We start from the raw sequence: 21,806 nt of genomic DNA on the forward strand, positions 1-21,806 counted from the left end.
TAACAAAAATAATATCAAATAACTAGCTTTTATATAATTTAAACTATTTTAGTTTTTATATACTATTTTGCAAGGTGCCGCAAGTCCGAGTGTGCAGACAGTGACATTTCAGCTTATTCTGATAGAACTACAGCCTGCTTATGTTCTTTCTTTCCTGGAAGCACATGTGGGATCAGCAAAAATAGATAAAATGCACTCCAAATCACCATTTGACTATTTTGACATAATATACTTCTCACCATTCACTTATTTTTTTTTTGTTGAGAATGAGAGCAAGAGTCTGCAGTGGTTGTTCCCACTAAATCTTTTGAAGGACGTAACAATGTTCCAAATGCCAACAACCATAAACTCTTTCAGACTTAATAAACATTTATGAGATGTTTTCCATTTGTATATACATTTAAAATAGCACAGAATATTTGAAAACTAGTTTCCTTTTTAAAGGGATAAACTGACTAGTACAATTTAGGGAAACTGGATTTTCTCTCTCTGTGCTGCAGATGTGCTTAGTTCTGATCAGTATAACGGCCTATGTATATTTACCTGCCCATGTAAAATTAATTTTAATCAGCAAATGAAAGTAGAGTTGTTGTTTTTCTCCTATACTAAAAGCATTCTTACAACGTTCTAAGAATTCCTCCTAATTCTTCTTTTTCAACCTTTTGATTTTTATTTAAAGAAGTTAGTAGATGGTCAGCTATAGTGAGCACTTTCACAAGTAGGATTAAAGTCAATGAGAAGTGTGCATGAGAGAACAAGATTTGGATACCACTATCCATTTTATGGTTTCTGTCTTAATTCTCTTGCAGATTACAACCAATAAACAGATCGATGATCGAATGTAGAGGTTCTATTAGTGATGAAGAAACTGATGTTGTACTATATATGCAATGTTATAACTGTTTTACTTTCTGATATTTCATTTTTATTTGCCTTTATTTTAAATATTTCAGATTCCAGATGATCTGAGAAAAAAACTACGTATCGAAATACATTCAACAGTCCGAATTAAGTCAGTTGAATCTATTCCTAAAATTCCTGTATCTCTTAGACTGCAACCCAAACAGAACTTAGTGAGTTGATATTCTTGATCACATACTTGTTCGTATATTGGATACTGATAATGTTGCTCTAGTCAAGGTTGGGTTTTTTTCAATGTTTATTTGTTTTCATTTGTTAGATGATAGTTTAGAAGTTGTTATCATGACATCATTCCAAGGAATTTGGAATGATGATATGACAACCTTCCAAAGGAATTTCTTCTTTGAATAATTCCTTGCTTTTTCTTTTTACTATGTAAGTCATTTAAATTAAGAAGATGCTATGATCCACTTAAACAAGGCTTATCTAGTAATACTATTTTGTATTTTGATCAATGATACTGTAAACATCAAGCCATTGAATTTTGTTTTGCACTTGGTAAATATTTCACATAGTTTGGCATGTTATCTGTAACAATTTCCTATTTAAAGGAACTGGCAGAGGTCACAGAGGGTAGAGGAAATAGAACTTTTGAATTTTAACTCCTAGTTTCCTGAAGCTATTAGAGGAGTGCTGTATAGTACCTTTTAAGTCGTAGGGTCTACGATTATTCTCAAATTGTGAACATTTCTGATGTCTTTCTTATTAAAAAAGATGTTGACATCATGAAGGAGAAGTGGCATTGGTAGGGAAAAGATGCATTTTCTGTTTAATTAGGTCTCAGACATAAGCAATTGCTGTCAAAATAGCAACAATAATCTATAATAATTTTGCATCAGACCCTCATCTGCAGTACATTAATACTGGTTCCAACCTAGCAAATTTTAAGTGTGTACCTTTAGTCCTATAAAAACAAAACCAAAAAAGAATCATAGAGTTAAAGAGGAAATACCCATTTTAAGTCTTCTGGGAGAAGACATGCTTACACTCTTCAAACACTGCAGTGCCCAGTGGATTTCCTAAGAAAGACAATTGCAGTAAAATTATTATAATTTTTTATGTGCTGTTTAGGTTTTTACTTCCTTTTAATGCTGATATTTTTTTCCCCTCATGCTAAAGATTTAATTTTCTAGAGTTATATCATTGAATCCCTCTTTTCCTGTAAGTGAGACATATCCAGTCTTCTGAGTGAGCATCTGTGACAGTAAGAACATGCTATGTACCAGTTCTCACAGTCTGTCAGATGTAGCTCTGGAATGACATATTTCTTGATAATGTACCATATGCTTGTTTCTGTGCGACACTGGACTGATTATTTCCCATGTTAGCTGCCCCTCAAAACTTTAAATACAGCACTTCCCATCATAGCAGGGCTTATGCATGGTTTGTTCTTTATCCCCGATATTCTATTTTGGTTTCTTACCTACAGAGGAATTGTTGAACTGCATTATTTTTTTTTTTATATATTGGAGTTAGAAGAGTATTCTGTCAGTAATTTGCTAAAATTGTACAAAGTAGTTATGTGTGCTTTTATGTGTTTTAAATACAAATTTCTCCCTTTCTTTCTAATTCAGTTGAGGTTTTTTTAGTTCTTGGGACAAACCAGACAAACACAGAAAGAAATATGACAGTAACTTTCACTTCCCTTTCTGAACACTGCTTCCATGATCTTGGTTGATTCCCCCTTTTTTAGACAGGAATTATGCTTCTGTGATTAGGAACTCAGCCAAGATGTATGTGATCTAGACTCAATTTCTTTTCCTATTCCATTTATCTAGGTGACCTGGGATAAGTTGTTTGATCTCTTTGCCTGCCTGTTGAAGTTTGTTGTTGGTGCCCCTGATCTAGATGAGCTCAGGCTTCTTTGTATAGGAAGCAGAGTATACAGGGAAGAGAGGGGTGTAATGAGCACCTGAAATAAGTCACAGGTCAATATTGGTGCATATCTTGGGTGCTCTTTCAAACCCAGGAGCTGAGTACACAGATAAGTAAAAGAAGGATAAAAGCTTTTCCTTGTCCTCACATCAAAGATAAAATCTTTAGGGGTGGTGGAAGATCCAACTGTTGCCGTAGCAAGGGATAGACAGGTGCTTTCCATAGAGCAGTTGATAGAAATGGTGTTTGTTGGCAAAACATTATTTTCTATATAAATAAAACTGTTATATCTTCTTCCATCTGTCTGCTACCATAAGAGAAACAAATGCCTCATGCCTGGGAAGAAAAGAATTTTACTTAGTAACACCTTGTTTTGTTTAATTTCCCTCTTTCTTTTTTCCTGATTAGCATAAAGATATACATGAAGATGATGTTAAATCTGCTTTCAGTTCTTGGCTGCAAGATTCTGCTACTGATGATCTCCCATGGATAATGACAAGCACAGACTGTATACATCTGTCTGTTAAAGAAGGTAAGCAATATACTGTCCTGTGCTGTAGCTGTCTTAACTGTCCATTATGGAATTAATTTGGGCAATGTGCCATTTAATCTCTATATACACCACTTAATGTAACATATCTCTTTACACTGAAACTGTAAGCATAAATTATGCTTTAATAATGATTAACCTTTTTTATTCTTTCATTTTGGATTATATTGTAGTAATTCAAAATACACTAATCTGTATCATCTTGTGAGGAATAAAAATGGAATTTATTTGGAATTTTAATAGTTGTTCCTTGGGTTTTTACAGGAATGGAGGAGTTTTTCCTTAGTATAGTGCATCCTACGCACATTGAAGAAAATAAGTCTGAGAATATTTTTATACTGAGTCCCAGTTTGCTGCAAAAGACTAATATACAAGTAAATATCACATAGTATCAGGTATCAAGTAATTTAAATTGTTATATTTGGTTTAAAATATATTACATTTTATATAGAACGTATTTTGGTTTCCCTTTTTAAATAAATAATGTCAGTCTGTTCATTAAATTAAATATCTGCATTCTTTATATGTTATTTTATAGCCTCAGCATTGGTGAGATTCCAGGCATGCCACACAAGTTACTGAATTTCATAGTCTATATTAAATTCTCAGAAAAATCAATGAGAGTAGAGGAAAGCCAGTACTGTCCAAGTTGGAACATACTATTCTTATACTTAGTCATTCTTTCCCTTAATACCTAAACCACTGTAAAATCACTTCACAGTATATCTGGCAGGAACGGTAGCTTGTTTTGACAAAGATGAGACATGTTCCCCATTCAGACCTACCAAGCTCACACTGCCTTCTCGTTTATACAGTTTCTGTGCTTCTTCAGTCTTTCCTTTCTCAGGAGAATAAATATTTCTATCTAATATTAGGATTACTGTTTCCATTAATAATTCTGGTTGAACCAGTGCCTGCTACTCCAGGTTTATGGTTATAGGAGTGGGATAACATGTTTTCATTTTTAAACTGATACAGTTAAATTAAGGTGTCCTGTTTTGGCTCTTTAGAATAGATTTTTTTTCTGCAAAATTTAGGATTCCTGTTAAAAAAAAAGTAAAACAAGAGCTTTATTTGTATTGCTAGTAGAGAACTACAAGAAGACTTCTACAAATCGTGCTAGTGACTGCTACTAAGATGAAAGGGTGAAATGCTTTTCTTAAGCAGTGTCAGCATCTCCTACCAGCCTGTTCCTATATGTGAACCTCTCTGTTAGCCCTGTTTGCCTGCCCAGCTTTCCATACTAGCTCCCCGGTGAGCTAGACTGAAAGATTCATGCACCTGAAAAAAAACAGGTGTTTTGTCAGGTTACTTTTCACCCAGATCAGACTCCTGATCTGATTCACTACCTTGCCTCACAAGTGCTCGTGCTAGCACAACAGGGGAGGGCACAGGACAAGACACAATTAGTTACAGGTAGGGAAAGAGATGATGAGCCGCACAGTCTGGTATAACCAGCACTTGGCCTAACATCTAATCACAGGTTGTTACGTCATTGTAAACCCTGGATTGTATTTTGGAAATAGTTCTATCAATGCCATTTTACCAACGCAATGGTAAGCGCAATAAGCTTCAGCAAAGCATACATGCAACATTTTCTTTACACAATTCCAAAAATGGCTAGGTACTTCTATACCCTTCTTCTGTAGTTATATTTAATGTAAAGTACTAACTCTTTCCTTTGTTATAGGTTCTTTTACATCCTCTAACTAGAAAAGTTGATGGTGACAGCCAGCCACCTATGTGTGATACAGACAGGAACCTTCCTTACCACAAACTAAAGGATTTAGGGTGAGACATTTTCATAGTAGAAAATACGGGAGGGAATGGGAATGGGAATTTAAAAAAAAAGAATATTGGTGGAAATGCAGATTTTTTTTGAAAACTAAGCCAGAGCTAAAACAAACTCTGCATCTTTTGGCTCGTGTCAGGTTCAGACTTTATCCTAGTGTATGTAGATGGTTAATCTTGTCCTCTGAATAGTCTTGCTGAAGTGAATAGAAAACTTCACATGACTAAAGGTACTCATGTACTGAAAAGTTCACCGTCTCTTGACAATAGGATGGGAGGTCTCAGAAATACTGATAGTTCAGTGACTCTTGCTGTGCTTCTAAGTGGTATGAAACAGACCTCTGTGTAGCAGTAAGGGATACTGGGGTTGTTGGAGGGTTTTTTTAGCTGGGGCAAACTGAGGCAACTGAGAATATTATGTTGAAGAGGGAATAGGAACTGATCTAGGGGTAGTGTGGTAGGGATGGGATATGGTAGGAATAGAGTAGAGTAGAATAGAATAGAATATTTCCATTGGAAGGGACATACAGTGATCGTCTAGTCCAACTGCGTGACCACTTCAGGGCTGACCAAAAGTTAAAGCTTATTATTAAGGGCATTGTCCAAATGCTTGTTAAACACTGACAGGCTTGGGGCATCAACCACCTCTCTAGGAAGCCTGTTGCCAGGGGTAGGGGTACTAGAAACGAGGATGTATTTGTTCATTCCATTTCTCCTGGAACAACACTTTTTGTTTAAAGTTGAAATACAAAACTGACAGCCTTGCTGTTTGTGGACCTGAAAGGAGCACTGTTATGTTGAAAGTTACAGCGATTTAGGACCAGTGAAGGACAAGGATGCCTTCAAATGCACTATGTGCTGCTTTTCTGAAAAGGCTGAGAAGTTTTCTGACCCAGGCATGCTCCATGTTTTACCAATTTGTTACATTCCTTAGTAGGTTGTTACTCAGACACTCAAACAGATGAAGCCCCAAAATATGGTTAGCTCTTATCTTCTGAGACCTGCCTCATGGTAGGGTGGTGTAGAATGACTAGATAACCCTTCCATTGTGGGGGTGTTTTGCAATGTCTGTCTGTGTTCCCTGTGTCACCAGTGCAAAATAAAGATGCTGTCTCTTCAAATTGCATTGTCTTTAGCTTTTTTCTTGAAAAGGTGAGGTATGTTGAAATGTGTCAGCATTGAAACTTCACCCTACTGCAAGCTATTACTATTTACATCATGTGTATGGATGCTACCCTAGGCCATTTATTGTTTTATTTGTTCTGCAGAGGAGTGGACAAATTAGGAACATCTTCCTTTGAGCATATAAGCCACAGTCTTCTGGGTCGTCCTTTATCTCAAAAGCTGGCTACTATTGCTGTGGGACTGCGAAGTGGAGGGGTGCTTCTCACAGGAGGAAAGGTACACACTTCACTACTCTCTACTTGGAAACCCTCCCAGATTGTTTTCTGTAGTTACAAAACTGTTTTCATTAGTTTTCTTTGATACGATGTGAATTCCAAATAATTAAAGAACAAGCTAAAAAAGAGCAGTTAACTGAACAGAGTTAATTCAGTAAAACATTATATTATATATATGTATCTACATTATATGCACACTTCATCAATATATATTCATATTTAATGCATATATATAATACAAGTTTTTAAGATAACTACCAATTTGATTTCAGTTTGTTCTCTTAGGGGATTAATCTACTTCGTTTTTATAGTATAATAAACACTTCTTGTCTCAAATATTTGAGTGAAAATAAGGATATAGTATTTTCTCCTGTGTTATAACAGAATGGCAGTGGAGTTGATACTCTTGTTTTCCTGTTGCCTCTTACAGTGATCCATTTAATACCATATTCCACTGAAACTAAGAGATGTCTTAACACTGAACTCAGTGGAATCAGAACACTATCTGAAGTGGATGTATCCACTCTGAATTTGTTTATACTTGTTTCACTCTAGGGCTTTGGTCTCTACCAAGTGATATAAAGGCAGAATACATATATACTTTTGGTGAAGATTAAAATTAGTGTGCGTACAGCTTTCCCAGCTTGTTAACTGGTGTATACTGTGACAAAAACTCCACAGAAACAGAAGGAAATAGTTCTGTCAATTTACATTAGCTCACATTTATTTTTGTAGGGAAGTGGAAAGTCAACATTAGCAAAGGCCATCTGCAAAGAAGCGTTCGATAGACTGGATGCTCATGTAGAAGTAATTGATTGTAAATCTTTAAGAGGTATGATAATTTTTTTTTTTATTTCAAACATTTGCTGTATGATGAATATAATAATACATAATAATGTATGTATTATTATATTTAGTCTGAATAATTTTTCTAGTATTATTACTGCTTTTTCAAGGGTATTTGATGCCCCGCAATGAGCATCTTTAACAGTCTGATGAAAGTACAGCTGCGTAAGCTTATTTCTCACTTTTATCAGTTTCTGTCCCACGTACCACCACCAAATTCAAACCATGCTTGCCATGCTTATTTCTAATTGTTACAAAATAGGAAGAAGTTGCAAGCTGAACTGTGTGTCTTTTCAGCTGTGCTAGCTGAAACAAATGTCCTGTTAACAAATTATAAGTATTAAAGGGTACCTGTATTACGCGGTGAAAAGATGACACAGACACCAAAGAAGGATCGAACAACAAGCTGAAACCTGATTTATGATGGCATATTTACTAACCTAGTGTGTGTTGGCAATAGTCATCTAACACTCATTATTATAGATGATGATAAGATGAATCCTTAGGTTTCGTGAGTTCAAAATAATTATTTTGTGCCAAAGATGGAAGAGGACAAAAAAGGCTTTTTTTACTGTTTCATTCACTGGCTTTCCCAAATAGTCTTGGTGTTACAGAGGCAGAGAATACGCAACTGTTTTCTTACAGACCCTTTATATTGCATGGCTATACTCTTTTTGCTTAAGTCCCTACTAAGCTCCTTACTCCAGAGAAAAAGGGAAAGATTAATAAAAAGCAAGATCCTTCGCTCTGAAAAATTCTTCCAATTGCAGGACTCTTTGTAGCTAATTTAGAGTGCTGCTGATACTGCTCTGTTTTTAACTGTCTAGAAATTAGACCTGTAGACTTCTATAGTGGTTAGTGAAAGATGATTAATGTCATTTCAGGACAGGTGGATCCTTCTAGTACTTTTTTGACAGAAGATGTGGACTCTTTTCTTTACTGACTGTTGACTCTGGTTTAATCTTGGTACCTGGATTTATAGGAGTAAAGTTAAGCTACACAAATCAAAACATTGTAGTATTATGTAGCATTGTGAGCAAGATGTAGTCAGTCTGCTGATTTTTTTCCTGATATGTTTTGTCATTAAAATTGTATTTCTGTTTTAGGAAAAAGATTAGTAAGCATAAGGAAAAATGTGGAAGAAGCTTTTTTAGAGGCAGCATGGAGACAACCATCCATTCTTTTGATGGATGATCTTGATCACATTGTTGGAGTACCTTCTACACCAGAGCATGAGAACAGCCCTGAAACTGTTCAAAGCAATAGACTTGCTTATGGTAATACCATGCTACCTGTGTCTGGATAAAAATGTAATGCGACTTAGAATTTCTTGCCCCTGAATCGTACTGTCCTACCTGGACAATTCTGTCTGTATCATTATTGCCTCTGGACCATGTGGTATTCCATGGAAGGGGTTCACAAATTATGGTATGTAGACCATTTGTGGACTGCTAGCTGAATCAAAATAGTCCACTCTGGAGCTTGGAGTAGTCATTGCCAATGGTACGTACACCACCACTGCTGATGGCAATGCCTGTTGTCAGTACCACTACCAGTGGTAGAGGCTTCTCAGTTCCTTTTTATATTGTTCATGCACTCAAATACATCGCAATTGTTTACAAATTACAGATTAATCTTTAACTGATTATAATTGATAAGATCAATATTATAATTGACAGATCATTAAAATTGATCCTGTTTTCCATAATTATTATTATAATTACAGAGATATATACATTTGATACTTATTGATATTTAGAACCAGCTTCTTTTAGCTGAATACTAACTTCTTTATCATCCTACTTGGTATACTTTGTAGAACTTCTATTTTATTTTACAATGCAACAATCTACAGATTTTTAAAATGAGATTATCAGTTGTAGTTTGACATCCTGTATGCAGTTCCTTTTTATTCCCTAAAATCTAGGCAGTGATAAGTTGCAAAATAAAATTAAATTATCAAGATTAATGTCTTTATTTTTTTAGCTATATTCAACTCTGTTCATGTAAAATTCAAGCCATAGCAAAAAATATCTTCTATTTCTTAGTTCAGCTTGAGGGAGTTAGCATAATTTTTTATTAAATTACTTTCAAAGTTCAGAAAATGTTACTATATTTTCTTTTTTTAAAAAATGTGCACTTAAGTTACTTGCAGAATTGTTTGTGTTTCTTATTACTTTATTTACAGGTATAATGCATACAACACAGGTTTAGAGTTTTAAAGATTATTCTTTGAAGACCTACCTTGCATCCATAATTTCTTTGACTTTCATATATTATTTTTTCCTAGATTGCTTATTTTCCAGGCTTAGCATCTATTTTTATTCTTATAATTTTCCCTTTTTTGTTTGCATGGAGGGAATAATATTTCTAAAACAGGGATCATAGCACACACACAAAAAAATCATATTTAATATCCTGTGGTAGCCATCATCAGTGATGGTACAAATTTAGCTTTTAAAGAGCACTTCTGATGGCATTTTATTAATGGAATGTACTGTCCTAGAAAAAATAACTACACATCTTTTATTTTTTTAATTTTTAAAAAAGCCTGTAAACATGGGAATAAAACAAATCTATAATAAGATGTTACATTTTGAGTGCCCTAATGCTGCTCTCCAGTACAGTAGAAATGTCTATTATGAAATGCAGAATCTTTTGTTATTTTGCAATTCATGGAGCAATGTCTTATGTGTTTAGTTTTGAAAGATCTGATAAAAGAAGTTATTTCCATGGGGAGTTTGATTGCACTAATTGCCACAAGTCAGTCTGAACATTCCCTACATCCTTCCCTGGTTTCAGCACAAGGAACTCACATATTTCAGTGCTTCAAATGTATCCGATCTCCAGATCAGGTAAATTCAGGTATTTATTCACTTAGTTAAAATGTTGTTTGCCTTCCCATGTTGTTTGCCTTCCCTGCAGCCTCAAATACAATACTGGAACAGCTGCAAAAATAGCTTACACCCGAAGATGAGAAAAAAAATCTGGAAATCTTAGAAGTTTTTTCATGATACTTCAATCTCTCAGAACTTACATCTGTCATTATAAAGTTTAAAAAAAATAAAAGTAATCCAGTGACAACTGCCATTTGGCCCCACTCTCCTTATCTTCAGTGACGAGAGAAGGGTGTATTCAGAGGACATTTCAGTTCAATGTAAAACAAGTCAGGTTGTCTAACATAGGTGAGATATGTATGTCTCCTTGTTACCTGTAAGGGGATTCTGGAGGACCAGCTTTGAAAAAACATGTGTCACTACAGTTAGGTAAATGAGATTAAACATAAGTGTGTTTTTTCACTGCTTAGAGGAATAAGTATGTCCCTAGAACATGTATTTTAAAAATATTATTAAAACGGAATGTTAATTTTATGGGAAGGTTTTGGTTTGGTTTTCTATATCAATTATATCCCTCTACTTTTGAATATAGTCCATTTTGAAAAGTAAAAAAGGTAGAGGGAAGAATAAACAGTATAACTTCATTGCAGGAGAAAGCAGCACTTTGTACCTGTGCATGCCCTAATGGCAATGACACAGACATGGAAACTTGTTTGTATTTAACACGAGTTGTTCCTGCCTGCTTGTCTTCTGTCACAGGTTAGCAATTAAAGGACACTGAGGAGGGGATTCTGTGTTAGATACAACGTAGCTTTCTCCCACTTCCTGCAAGTCTGCCTTTATCATTTTTAATACTAATACATGGATAAGGTTAAGACATCACTGGAAAAGTCGGGATCTCAAAAGATACCAAATTATCTGATGTATTTTTATCTAATGCAATATATTTAATCTCAAATATATTCTGTTCATATCAGCAAGATGAAAGATGTTCCTTTTCCTGTGAAACAGAAAGAATGGGTGTAAAACAGTAGAATCTGGGGGTGGAGGGTTGTTTCATCATTATTGTTGGATTTAAGACAGCTGTGGGGAGGTACACATTTAAAATGGTGTAATGTAAATGTAAATGTAAAACTGGTGAATTTATTGAAATTCACCTGAAGAACTAACTTTTGTTTATATTCATGCCTACTCACATTTTGTTATTTGAAGATTTGGTGACATGGAAATATTTAAAGAAATTTTAGTAACTTGTATGTATTTACTTTTTGAATTTCTGAAATCCATATAAATACTAAACTTAATACACATTTGCTGCACAATTCTATTTTTCAGAAGCAAAGATGTGAAATGCTGTATTCCATAATAAAAAAGAAACTGAATTCTGATATAAAGACGTTCTCTGATCTTGACCTCCAATGTATTGCAAAGGAAACAGAAGGTTTTGTTGCCAGAGATTTTACTATGCTGGTTGATCGTGCCATTCATGCCTGTGTTTCCAACCAGAATGCATTTCAAAATGGCGGTACGTTGATAACAAAATCTTATTTCATAGTCTTACTTCTGTTACCCAGAACCTGTGGAGTAATACAGAAATAAAAAGCCAGTTTTTATGTTTTATGTTTAAAATGTATTTAATTTTTACATATTGTGAGGAGTTTGTTACTGGTAGGCTGTGTGTTATATTTTTATACAGGATTTTTTTTTTTTTTTTTTTTTTTAAAGCAGAATTGAATCTGTCAACTATGGATTTTCAGAAAGCTCTAAAAGATTTTACTGCCTTAGCTCTGAGAAATGTTAACCTTCATAAACCTAAGGACATTGGTTGGGACAGGATTGGTGGCTTAAAAGATGTGAAGCAAATACTCATGGATACCATCATGTTACCTGCAAAGGTACCTAGTTCTTTTAAATTAGTTACCTGAATTTTGTACATAATGTTAGTAGGGGAAGAATGATTTTTAAGGTGTGACATGGTACTTGACAGAAAGATGACAGGTATGATTTTAAGGTACTTTTGCAGCTTCCGAGTCTTCAGCTGTCTTCAGCTACTGGAAAACTCTTTCTCCTCCCCCTTCCCTCTTCCAAATACAAAAGGCAATGACTTGTGCTTTTCTACAGATCAAGTGTTGCTCTAGAATATTGCTGTATTGCTAACATCATCTTTGCTACGCTCTGTTGCAGGGTTTGTGATTAGGCTCTGTAAACATAACATTTCCAGCAGTTTTCTGCAGTGCTTTTGCTAGAGGAGCACTCTCTTTTGGATGAATGCCAATCCATCAGTTCTCCTGTATTTTACTTTGGCCTTTCTGCCTTGCTTAAAACTTCCAGCATTGAGATGAGCCATCCATTTCAGTCTTCAGATAAATGACTGAACAGTTTTCTGTGTAATGGACAGAATCTTCTACTGTATCCTTATATAATTTAATCATATCAGTCAGTGATTAAAATAGAAATTTAGAAGTACCAATATGTACATTATAAAGCTCTAGTGCATCCCTTGTGTCCTGTTTCCACTTCATAGGAAATGCCACTCGTTTGTATTTTATATACCTATGAAGCCTAGGAACCCACTTCAGCCCCAAGTAAACTAGCAACAGTCCAGATGAGCTCTTGCAATAATAATGTGGATAAAAGAAATTAGACACATTCTGTTTACACAAAAATCAACACTAGTCAGTGTTATTACAGTGTAGAATAATTACATATTTCAGAATATGTCTTGTTGAAACTCTTTTCCAGTATCCAGACTTATTTGCCAACCTGCCCATACGACAGAGATCAGGAATCTTGCTGTATGGAGCACCTGGAACAGGAAAAACACTGTTAGCAGGAGTAGTTGCTCGAGAGAGTGGAATGAATTTCATCAGCATCAAGGTAGCAAGATTTTGAAGATTAATTGATTCATTTTATTAACTGAATGAAATGGCTTAACATAATACCTGTGAGTATGTGCTTGTGAGGGCAAAATACCAAAGTAAGAAACTCACATTTAAAATTTGGTATTATGTCTCTGGATATCCCACCATCTGACTTATGGAACTTCACAGTTTTATTACTGAGAGTTTTTGTGTAATTATTCATTAGGCAGAATTATAAAATTTAATTAGATGCACTTACTTTCCCATTTTTTATAAAAAGATCCTGTATTTTGGTTCCACTGGACAATGAAGTTGAGCAATGCATTTTAAACATATTTTAAAAATACATTGTAAGCTGTTGCCTTATGATACTGTAACACATATTCTGTTATAGTAGAAAAATGGAAATTATTACTTTAAAATAAGTTGGAATGCTTAAAAGATTCTTTTGGCTTATCTAGATCCCTCGGCTCTTCTGTTCAGAGATACCACTCTCTAGTACATGAAATCTATGCTGATGTTGAATTACACATTAAAACTAGGAAACCTATCATTAAGGTTCTTTTCTGATTTTTTTTTATTATTTTTTTTTTTTAGGGACCAGAGCTGCTCAGCAAATACATTGGAGCAAGTGAGCAAGCAGTTCGAGATATCTTTAACAGGTTGGCTTTGTAAAGATTTGTGATGTTATCCATGAATTTTATTGCTTGAAGCTCCAAGAAATAATTTTGTTGTCCTAGGAGAGATATGGCATCAGATCACAAAAGCATCTGAAGTCATTAGTTGTGCTAAACCAGATGTTCAGATCTTGGCAAGTTCAGCTTGACCATCATTATTCAAGAACTGAGCATTTCGGCTCAGATCAGGAGTGCGCTTTTGAAGCTGAACTCCCAGTTCTCTCCATTTACAGTGCGTTGGTTCACATCACAGAACTGTCTTGGAAAACACATGCTGAATTCCTTTCAGATGATTCCAGGAGGCAGTCGAGTGTGCTCCAACTAGTAATGAACACGCAGTACATAGGTTCATACTAGACTTGGTATTGAGGTCCTCAGTGCCAGTTGTTTTATTTTTACAAATCTGCCCTTACTCACCCTCAATGCTCACTAATGTAAACATATCCTACATAGCCTTTGCTTCTCGTGTAGTTTACAGTGTAGGCAGTCTTTGTGTTAGATGTACCTAAGCCAAGACCTCATCTGCAGTGATTGGATTTTAGAGCTTTCATGTATATTAACAGGACAGTTGAGTACTTCAGAAATTATAAAGTGAGTGCAAGGTATGTCATAAAAATGAGCAGTGATTCCATTGCAATCCAGTTCTTCAGAACATCTTAATTTCTACAGAAAACAGATTTTCTGTTCTCTCATTAAAGATAACTATTCTCTGAAGCAAAAAGCAATTACCTTTAATATTTCTAAGCAGTTTTACCTGTGACCCAAACTTAAACAGAATTTAAGTATTGCCTTTCTTTTTTCCTTTTAGAGCTCAGGCAGCTAAGCCTTGTATCGTCTTTTTTGATGAGTTTGATTCTATTGCTCCTCGCCGAGGTCATGACAACACGGGAGTTACAGACCGAGTGGTTAACCAACTGTTGACTCAGTTAGATGGTGTGGAAGGCTTACAAGGTAATAATTCATCTGTGTGCTCCTTTTTGTGCAAAAGTTTAGCAGATGTTAATGATATTTTTCTGCACTTTCCTAAGGAGTTTATGTGCTAGCTGCTACTAGTCGCCCAGATTTGATTGACCCTGCTTTGTTAAGGCCAGGTCGACTGGATAAGTGCCTGTACTGTCCACCTCCTGATCAGGTGAGGAAACAAAACATTTTACATGAGAGGCAAGGAAAAAAAAAATCAAACTAATGGGCTTTATTTTCCTTTTCTTTGTATTTAGTGGCATTTCAAACCTGGACAAAGTGGACTTGATGGCCCAGCTCCAGTTATACAACAGTATAAATTCACTGATTTTAGTGTCAATATGTTCGCATAAAACTCGGGAAAGAAAAGGCTGTTTACCACAGTCTTCAGGATCAAATCATGTTCCTGTGGATATAGCTGATTTAAAAAAAAATTAAAAAAGGAAACTAGTCTGCAGAAAGAAATTGGATGCAGGGTAGCGTTTATCATGTTCCACGTCTTTCTCTGAATTATGAGTCTAGTGTATCTGCTGTTTGCTTGAAGTGGTGAACCATAGCCATTCCCAACCCAACTCTTGAATTATCTGAAGTTTTTAGAGCAGTTTTATTCCAAATCCAGTTGATCCCATTCTTCTCTACCCACATTTAATTTGGAATATTCAAGCTCTTTTTAAGTCAGATGTGTCACTACTTAGGAAAGGAATGATTCCCATTGATTTTAGTGGGGTTTGGATCAGGCCTTTGAGGCTGTACAATATGTGTCTTTGATTCCCCATTTTATGAGAAAAAATTAGTACTGTTCATTTTCAGATTAGTTGGCACATTGAACAGATACCACATCATTTCATTCTGAAACACACATGAAGATGATCCTGTGCCTTAAGAACACAGATATGCTCTCTTTCCTGCCCCCCCCTTTTTTTTTTTAATAAACTTCTGATTTAGAATATGTTCATTCAGGTAAACAGAAGTTTTTTCACTTTTGTCCTTTGCAAAAGGACATATGAGTAGCGGAGTTCACCTTCATATTTTTATATATTTCATATATAAAAATCCCAGATATTAACTGGATCTTCAGAGAAATATATTTCTCTGTATACTACATTTGGCACAGTTTCTCTTAGACTCTTCAAGAAAATGTAACAAAATGTATGCCTGTATTTTAAAGATTGATTACTGTACAGTATGTCCTATATGTACTATTATTAGGGTAGTATCTTCTTTAAAAAAGATCCTTCCTCCCTCAGATAGGAAGTGGCTTGTGACAGGGCCAAAGCACTATCTAGCAATCAGGACAAGGAAAATAACAGGTTGCTTTATTGACATTTTTTTTCTCCCTTTTTACAGAGTTCACGCTATGAAATCTTAAAAGCTCTCAGTCATTCTCTGTCCTTGGCAAATGATGTGGACTTTCAGGATTTGGCAGCAAAAACAGAACAGTTCACAGGGGCTGACCTAAAAGCTTTATTGTACAATGCCCAATTACAAGCAATCCATACTAATTTAGGTTCAGGTTTAACACAGGTAAATAAAACTGATACAGAAGAAGTCTCTCCTCTTTTTATTTTGATGCTGATATGTTTGAAAGGGTTAATTTTATCCATGGTTTTTTAGTGAAATGATGTTTAATAAGATTTAGTTTTCCTATGTTTGTATACAGCAGATTAAAATCTTCATATGTTTGCAGAAAAATGCAAGAATAATGTAACAAATTAGTTTAAATACTTCTTAAACACAAGTTTTTTTCATTTTATGATAGGTGTTTAATGTTAAATAGCTTTATGTAAGCCAAATCTGTTTATCATTGTTATGAGGAATGACTGACAATAGGAGGAATCCCACTCAGAGTTTCTTAGGAGCAGCTAGCAAATTCAATTTTGAGGTGGCACATTTTGGATGATGGAGGAAGCAAGGAATTGGTGGATTTTGTGGAGTTGTTCCAACAGATTGAGCTTGATCTGAGTTCAGGAGAGAAGTAGTGAGAGGACGGTGATATCTAAAGTGGCCTGCTCTGGCTTATCTTCCAGGCACCAGCTAATACTTGCACTTCCAAGGTACAGGATCCCACCCTTGGTTTTAACCCCATATGTGACTGACAGGTCCTCTCCTCTTCTAGCATCTATTCAGCCACCTCTCCTCACATTTTTAATGCCTGTCTTCTGGTTCTAGTTGGAAAGGGGCAGGCATGGCTTCCACTACTTGGAGGTCCAAGGGAAGGGTTGGGTCAGGGGTACAAAAGCAAGGAGACCTCTTGAGTTCTTTTTGTCCCAGCTGTTACTAAGGGATGGGGCTCGGAGGATGCAACTCTTAGTATTGGGAGAGATCTCCAGCATATCTTCCATAACAATCCTTCACTTGTAGCATCAGTAAGTAAGTAGTTGTAAGGATGCCTGATGATTTTCCATTATTGGAGGAGGCCACTGTCTAAAGCAGTGGTCTCTGGAGTGTGTGCGCCCACCCCAGGGGGTGCACAGGACAATCCATTGAGGTGCAGGAAGAAAATACTAGAACTTCAATAGTACATGTATATAAATTGCAAACAAATAAATATGCATATATTTGGTGGAGTGTGCTCAGAAGTTTTTTACTGGTGGGGGTGTACAATCAAAAAGGTTTGCAAACACCAGTCTGCAACTGTGATTTCCACATCAGCACTTAAAATGTGTTGACTATGACTAAAGATGAGTACCACAATTAGGCACTGTAAAAGTAGACTCACCACAATCTCCTAGAGCACTACACAAGATAGAAGTGATACAGTTCAGAGAGAGAAGTGATACAGTTCTACAACAGAAAATGTACATTAATTTTCCCAACACTTGCTGTTACTGAGTGAGTGAGACAGTTCAAAGCAAACAAATAAAACCTTAAGATTATCTCCTCATATTATTTTTCTAGTGTGAAGACAGAAAGTTCTGCTTAAAGGCATTGGATTTTCTTAGCAAAATATTTGGAAATATAATCCCACAGAAAGACAGATTACTAGAATAAAATGTAAATCGACACTTTCATTTGCACTGTATATGAAATTTTTTAATGCATTTCAGATTGCAATTAGTTATGAGTTAACACGTCTTATGTTCTGTTCTTTTTCACAGGATTTTGGTTCTAGTTCTGATAGTGACTTCAGTCTCTCTTCCATGGTTTTTCTAAACCACAGCAGTGGCTCAGATGATTCTGCAATAGATGGAGAAGCAGGGCTAGAGCAGTCTCTTATTTCTTTAGACATGTCTGACTTGCTTCCTGAAGATCCAAGGTCCAACATTTATCGTCTTTATTTTGGAAGCTCTTATGAATCAGAGCTGGGAAATGGAACTCCTTCAGAACTGGTAAATTACTTGCTTAATATTTTGCATTTTCTAAATATTATCAGTTGTGAAGCAGAAAAATGGAAGTAGGCAAATGGTATGGTTTTATAAATACAATTATGTCTGCTTTGTCCTTCAAACTGTCTTCAGCCTATACCTTGTGGTCCATGGTGGGGAAGAAGATGGAGGGATGTGATCTGACAAAATACAATATAGACTTCTCTGCAACTTTGCAGGACTTCAGAATCAAAATCCCAAAATACTGCTTAATCCTTTATAATCAAGAAAACTGCATTCATACTAGATCTTACTGTCTGGTCTAATGGCTTGTTGCCTTCCAAAGTTTAATACTAAAACAGTTTTTGCCTTTTGGTCGTGTTTTGGTTTTTTTAACTTAGTTTTATTACTAAACAATGACCATCCAGCTTTCCAGAATCGTCATAATCTTAAGAATCAACAAACATTTTTCAGTTTCCAGTAGACCGTGCGTTAATGGAATAATCTGACCATGGGATTGTGTAAACAACAGACGTAAACCTTAGCTTCCATCATTGCTCTTAAGAAGAAGAATTCCTGTTGTTGTAGTATCACATTGCACAGAAAGCAGCACATTCTCTGGCTAGCTTGCAGATAGGGATGTGCTGGTTGGCTACCCAGCACCTGCATAGTGATCTGCTGGCCAGCTTGTCTCGCTTGGCTGCCAGGTAAGCAAAACAGAATATGCTGCCTCTGAGCTCGTTAAGGGGAACAGATGTCTTCAGAGTTTGCATGTGTTCCATGGGACATTCATTTTCAAGATCTGTTGTAGAATTGCTATTACAGGTTAGTTATCAAAGCTGTTAGACTCTTGTTTTCGAAACTGTCTTGTGTTGGTTCTTAAAGCCAAAAATAAGTTATCTTGACATTGGAGAACTAATTACTGACTGCTAAGGTGCTTTTGTGTGTTTTATCTTGCATTATAGATGATAGTGTTCCATTAATGTATCTTTAGAGGCTTCAATTTTCCTCTAACTGTGAAAGTTTTTCAGCAAGGCTACGAGGACTTTGATCTCTTAAAGTTGTTGAACTTGAAAGTTCACACTTACCAAATGCACAGAGAATTTGGAGGTGATGAATATTTAAATTATGAGTCACTCCAAAGCTAACTGCATAAACTTGCCTGGATTTCAGAACCACTGATTTTCATACGTAGATAAAACAATGCAGTTAGTAGACCTGTCTTCTTTTTGAGTTTGGCCATTGCAAGAATATTTAGACCTTTTCTAAAGATGAAACACTTTCTTTTCAAATTTGTAGTTTTCCCCAAACACCATGGCAAACTAACCTAAACTTTCTGTTCAACAAGTTATGTATGTGATCTGTTTTTAAGAGAAACTACTCTTTTTGCAAGTGGGGCAAGCTTATACTGAATTAAATTTGTAGGCTCAATATTAATGGTGGAGTTGCTCTTTTGGATCCATAATGAGTTAATGTATTTCTCCTTGTGGTGAATTTAGAGCTCTTTGTGTTTGTCTGGACCAAACTCCATAACTCACGATTTTACCAGCGTGACTCAGAGAGACACAGCATCATCACAACCTTCAATGCTTAGAACAGCTTCTCAAGAAGACTCCCTGGAAAATAACCAGGAGCAGCAAATAGAGCACCTGAGGACAGAAATCAATGCTATCAAAGCCAATTACAGAAGCAAGAATGGAGTATGGCAGCTTTTCTAATTATTTAGTCTTAACTCTTTTCTGTTGTTTTCCCACAATTGTTATTTCAATAATTTCTGCAATAATATTAAATATAACGTAACAAAAATTGCAAAGATAAATGATACCTAGTTTGAGGAGAAATAAGCCAGATGTTAACATTCATATAACTAAACAGTTATTTCTGTGTTATTAACACTGGAGGGGGGCAGGGGAGCTGTAATTGTATTTACAATACATTTGTCCGTACATGTAATGAGGAAGTTCCAGAGTCACTGATATTCATGGCACTATGTCTTTGTATCTGTGGTAATTTTTCATTGTCTGTTCACGGCTCTGTTTTCAAGGAGGACAGCACCGTTAATCAGTCAGTGCTTGCCAAGAACACTTTCGTTATTACCCAGTCCCATCTGATGACTGCACTTGAGGGTATAAGACCATCCATTAGCCAAGATGACTGGAAGAATTTTACTGAACTGTAAGTATTAAATTTTTTTTTGTAATTGTGTATTCAGTGGAGATTTGGTGTTTTCATATTTCTTACTCATCAGAAACACAATAGTTACTTAATGTGGGGAATGGCAGAGTTGAATAGCTTCTGACAGCAATTTTTTTCAGAAATATTAAATTACATACAAAGTATTTTACCAGTGCATTGTCTCTTCCTGTTTTTATTAATGTAGGACCTAGAAATTCTAATCACAGACCAGAAAACCCTTGTATTATGTTCAGAGCTATACCAGTACAAAGAAGCACCAATTCTCTGAGACTCAGAGCTAGGGCCTTCCTGCTTCCACTGAGTAGTAGCCCCCTGTATTTTCAAATTGCCTCATTTTGACTCTCTGTAGTGGTCTTTGTAGCTGCTGTGTTTGGGAAAAGGCAATAATCTGCAGAAAAGGAGAATGTGTCTCCTTAGACTTGGAAAAGATGGAGTGAAAAAGCTGGAAACTGGCATCGGGATGTTCTGTGATTTCACCAGCAGGGTCTTCTGACATGAAGATTGTTAGGAGTTGTCTTCCTCAGCTGATACATAGATAAACAGGTCTTACAGCAGGGGAAAGAGAGAAGGAAGGGATAGGAAAGGAAGAGAATGAGAGATGCTTCCCAGGAGTCTATACCACCCTGTCCACTTCTGTTCCTTGTCCCACCTTCCCCCCCAGCCCCAAAAAGTAAAAATAAAAAATTAAAAAAAGAGGAAGGGGGGCAGAGAGCTCTCTGAGTTAAGTTTGTGGATGAAAACTCTTGCTGATCCCCAGGTCTGAGGAGACACATACTCTTTATTTCCATAAAAACATACATAAACATCTGTAGTTCTGTGTTGCATTAATGTGTCTCTGAAGAGGCATAGGCAAACAAAGGCATTTCGTAAGAATTTGCTAATATCTTTCTCTGTTTACAGGTATGATAATTTTCAGAATCCCAAGAAGAGGAAAGGACAAGTTGGCTCAACGTTCAGACCAGGACAAAAGATGACTCTAGCTTAGTAACTGTATTTGCTTGTAATTGCTAAACTGTAACTGAAAATGACAAATGTGATTAAATCAGATTATTTATATTCATATGGATTTATTAATGCAGCAGTTGAAGATAAGTTTCTTTTAAACTTACATGCTGTAAAATTGTCACATTTTATTTTGAAGAAAATTGTCTTCCTTCAGATTGATATTAAATTTTTGAGAGAACATTGGTTACGTTCTGTCCAGTTGCTTATCACATAAAATTTTAAATTTTGCTTTCTATCAATATAGTTGCCAAAACCTAACAATGATTTCCTATCCCTGTTTATTTCCTCACAACAAATAGATTCTGTTTGAATAAACTGTAATATCTAATTGTGGAAATGTTTTTGTTTTTTTTTTAATTCTATAAAGCCATTCTCTAATGGCCTTTAGAGAGGTGTTAGAGAAGGGTGGTACTTCATATGTTTGTTGGTAGGCAACTAGTCTAATACTTCCAGAACAGCTATAGCAAAAAAAAAAAAATTAAGACAAACCAAGATAATTGTATCTTTTTTTCTGCCACTGTTTATTATTCTGAAGAATATCAAGTTACATTTCACAACAACTGCATCTTCTTATCCCCATCT

At 35.7% G+C, this 21,806-nt stretch overlaps 1 protein-coding gene across 2 annotated transcripts in view; it reads left to right on the plus strand.

Annotated features, from left to right (window-relative positions):
* Positions 1-21,553, plus strand: part of PEX1 (peroxisomal biogenesis factor 1) — a 28,819-nt gene extending 7,266 nt beyond the window's left edge. For both annotated transcript variants that reach the window (XM_072854268.1, XM_072854269.1), the window contains exons 6-24: positions 954-1,073; positions 3,205-3,328; positions 3,611-3,720; positions 5,037-5,137; positions 6,406-6,538; positions 7,273-7,369; positions 8,490-8,660; positions 10,084-10,238; positions 11,556-11,745; positions 11,949-12,115; positions 12,963-13,097; positions 13,679-13,743; positions 14,567-14,709; positions 14,787-14,890; positions 16,066-16,242; positions 17,817-18,047; positions 19,523-19,723; positions 20,068-20,198; positions 21,120-21,553. In XM_072854268.1, coding sequence (XP_072710369.1) covers positions 954-1,073; positions 3,205-3,328; positions 3,611-3,720; positions 5,037-5,137; positions 6,406-6,538; positions 7,273-7,369; positions 8,490-8,660; positions 10,084-10,238; positions 11,556-11,745; positions 11,949-12,115; positions 12,963-13,097; positions 13,679-13,743; positions 14,567-14,709; positions 14,787-14,890; positions 16,066-16,242; positions 17,817-18,047; positions 19,523-19,723; positions 20,068-20,198; positions 21,120-21,204 — 2,640 coding nt within the window. In that variant the 3' untranslated portion in view covers positions 21,205-21,553. The remainder of the gene's footprint in view (positions 1-953; positions 1,074-3,204; positions 3,329-3,610; positions 3,721-5,036; positions 5,138-6,405; positions 6,539-7,272; positions 7,370-8,489; positions 8,661-10,083; positions 10,239-11,555; positions 11,746-11,948; positions 12,116-12,962; positions 13,098-13,678; positions 13,744-14,566; positions 14,710-14,786; positions 14,891-16,065; positions 16,243-17,816; positions 18,048-19,522; positions 19,724-20,067; positions 20,199-21,119) is intronic.
* The last annotated feature ends 253 nt before the right edge of the window (positions 21,554-21,806 follow it).

This window comes from Ciconia boyciana, chromosome 2 (assembly GCF_034638445.1).
Source record: "Ciconia boyciana chromosome 2, ASM3463844v1, whole genome shotgun sequence".
Classification (NCBI taxonomy): domain Eukaryota; kingdom Metazoa; phylum Chordata; class Aves; order Ciconiiformes; family Ciconiidae; genus Ciconia; species Ciconia boyciana.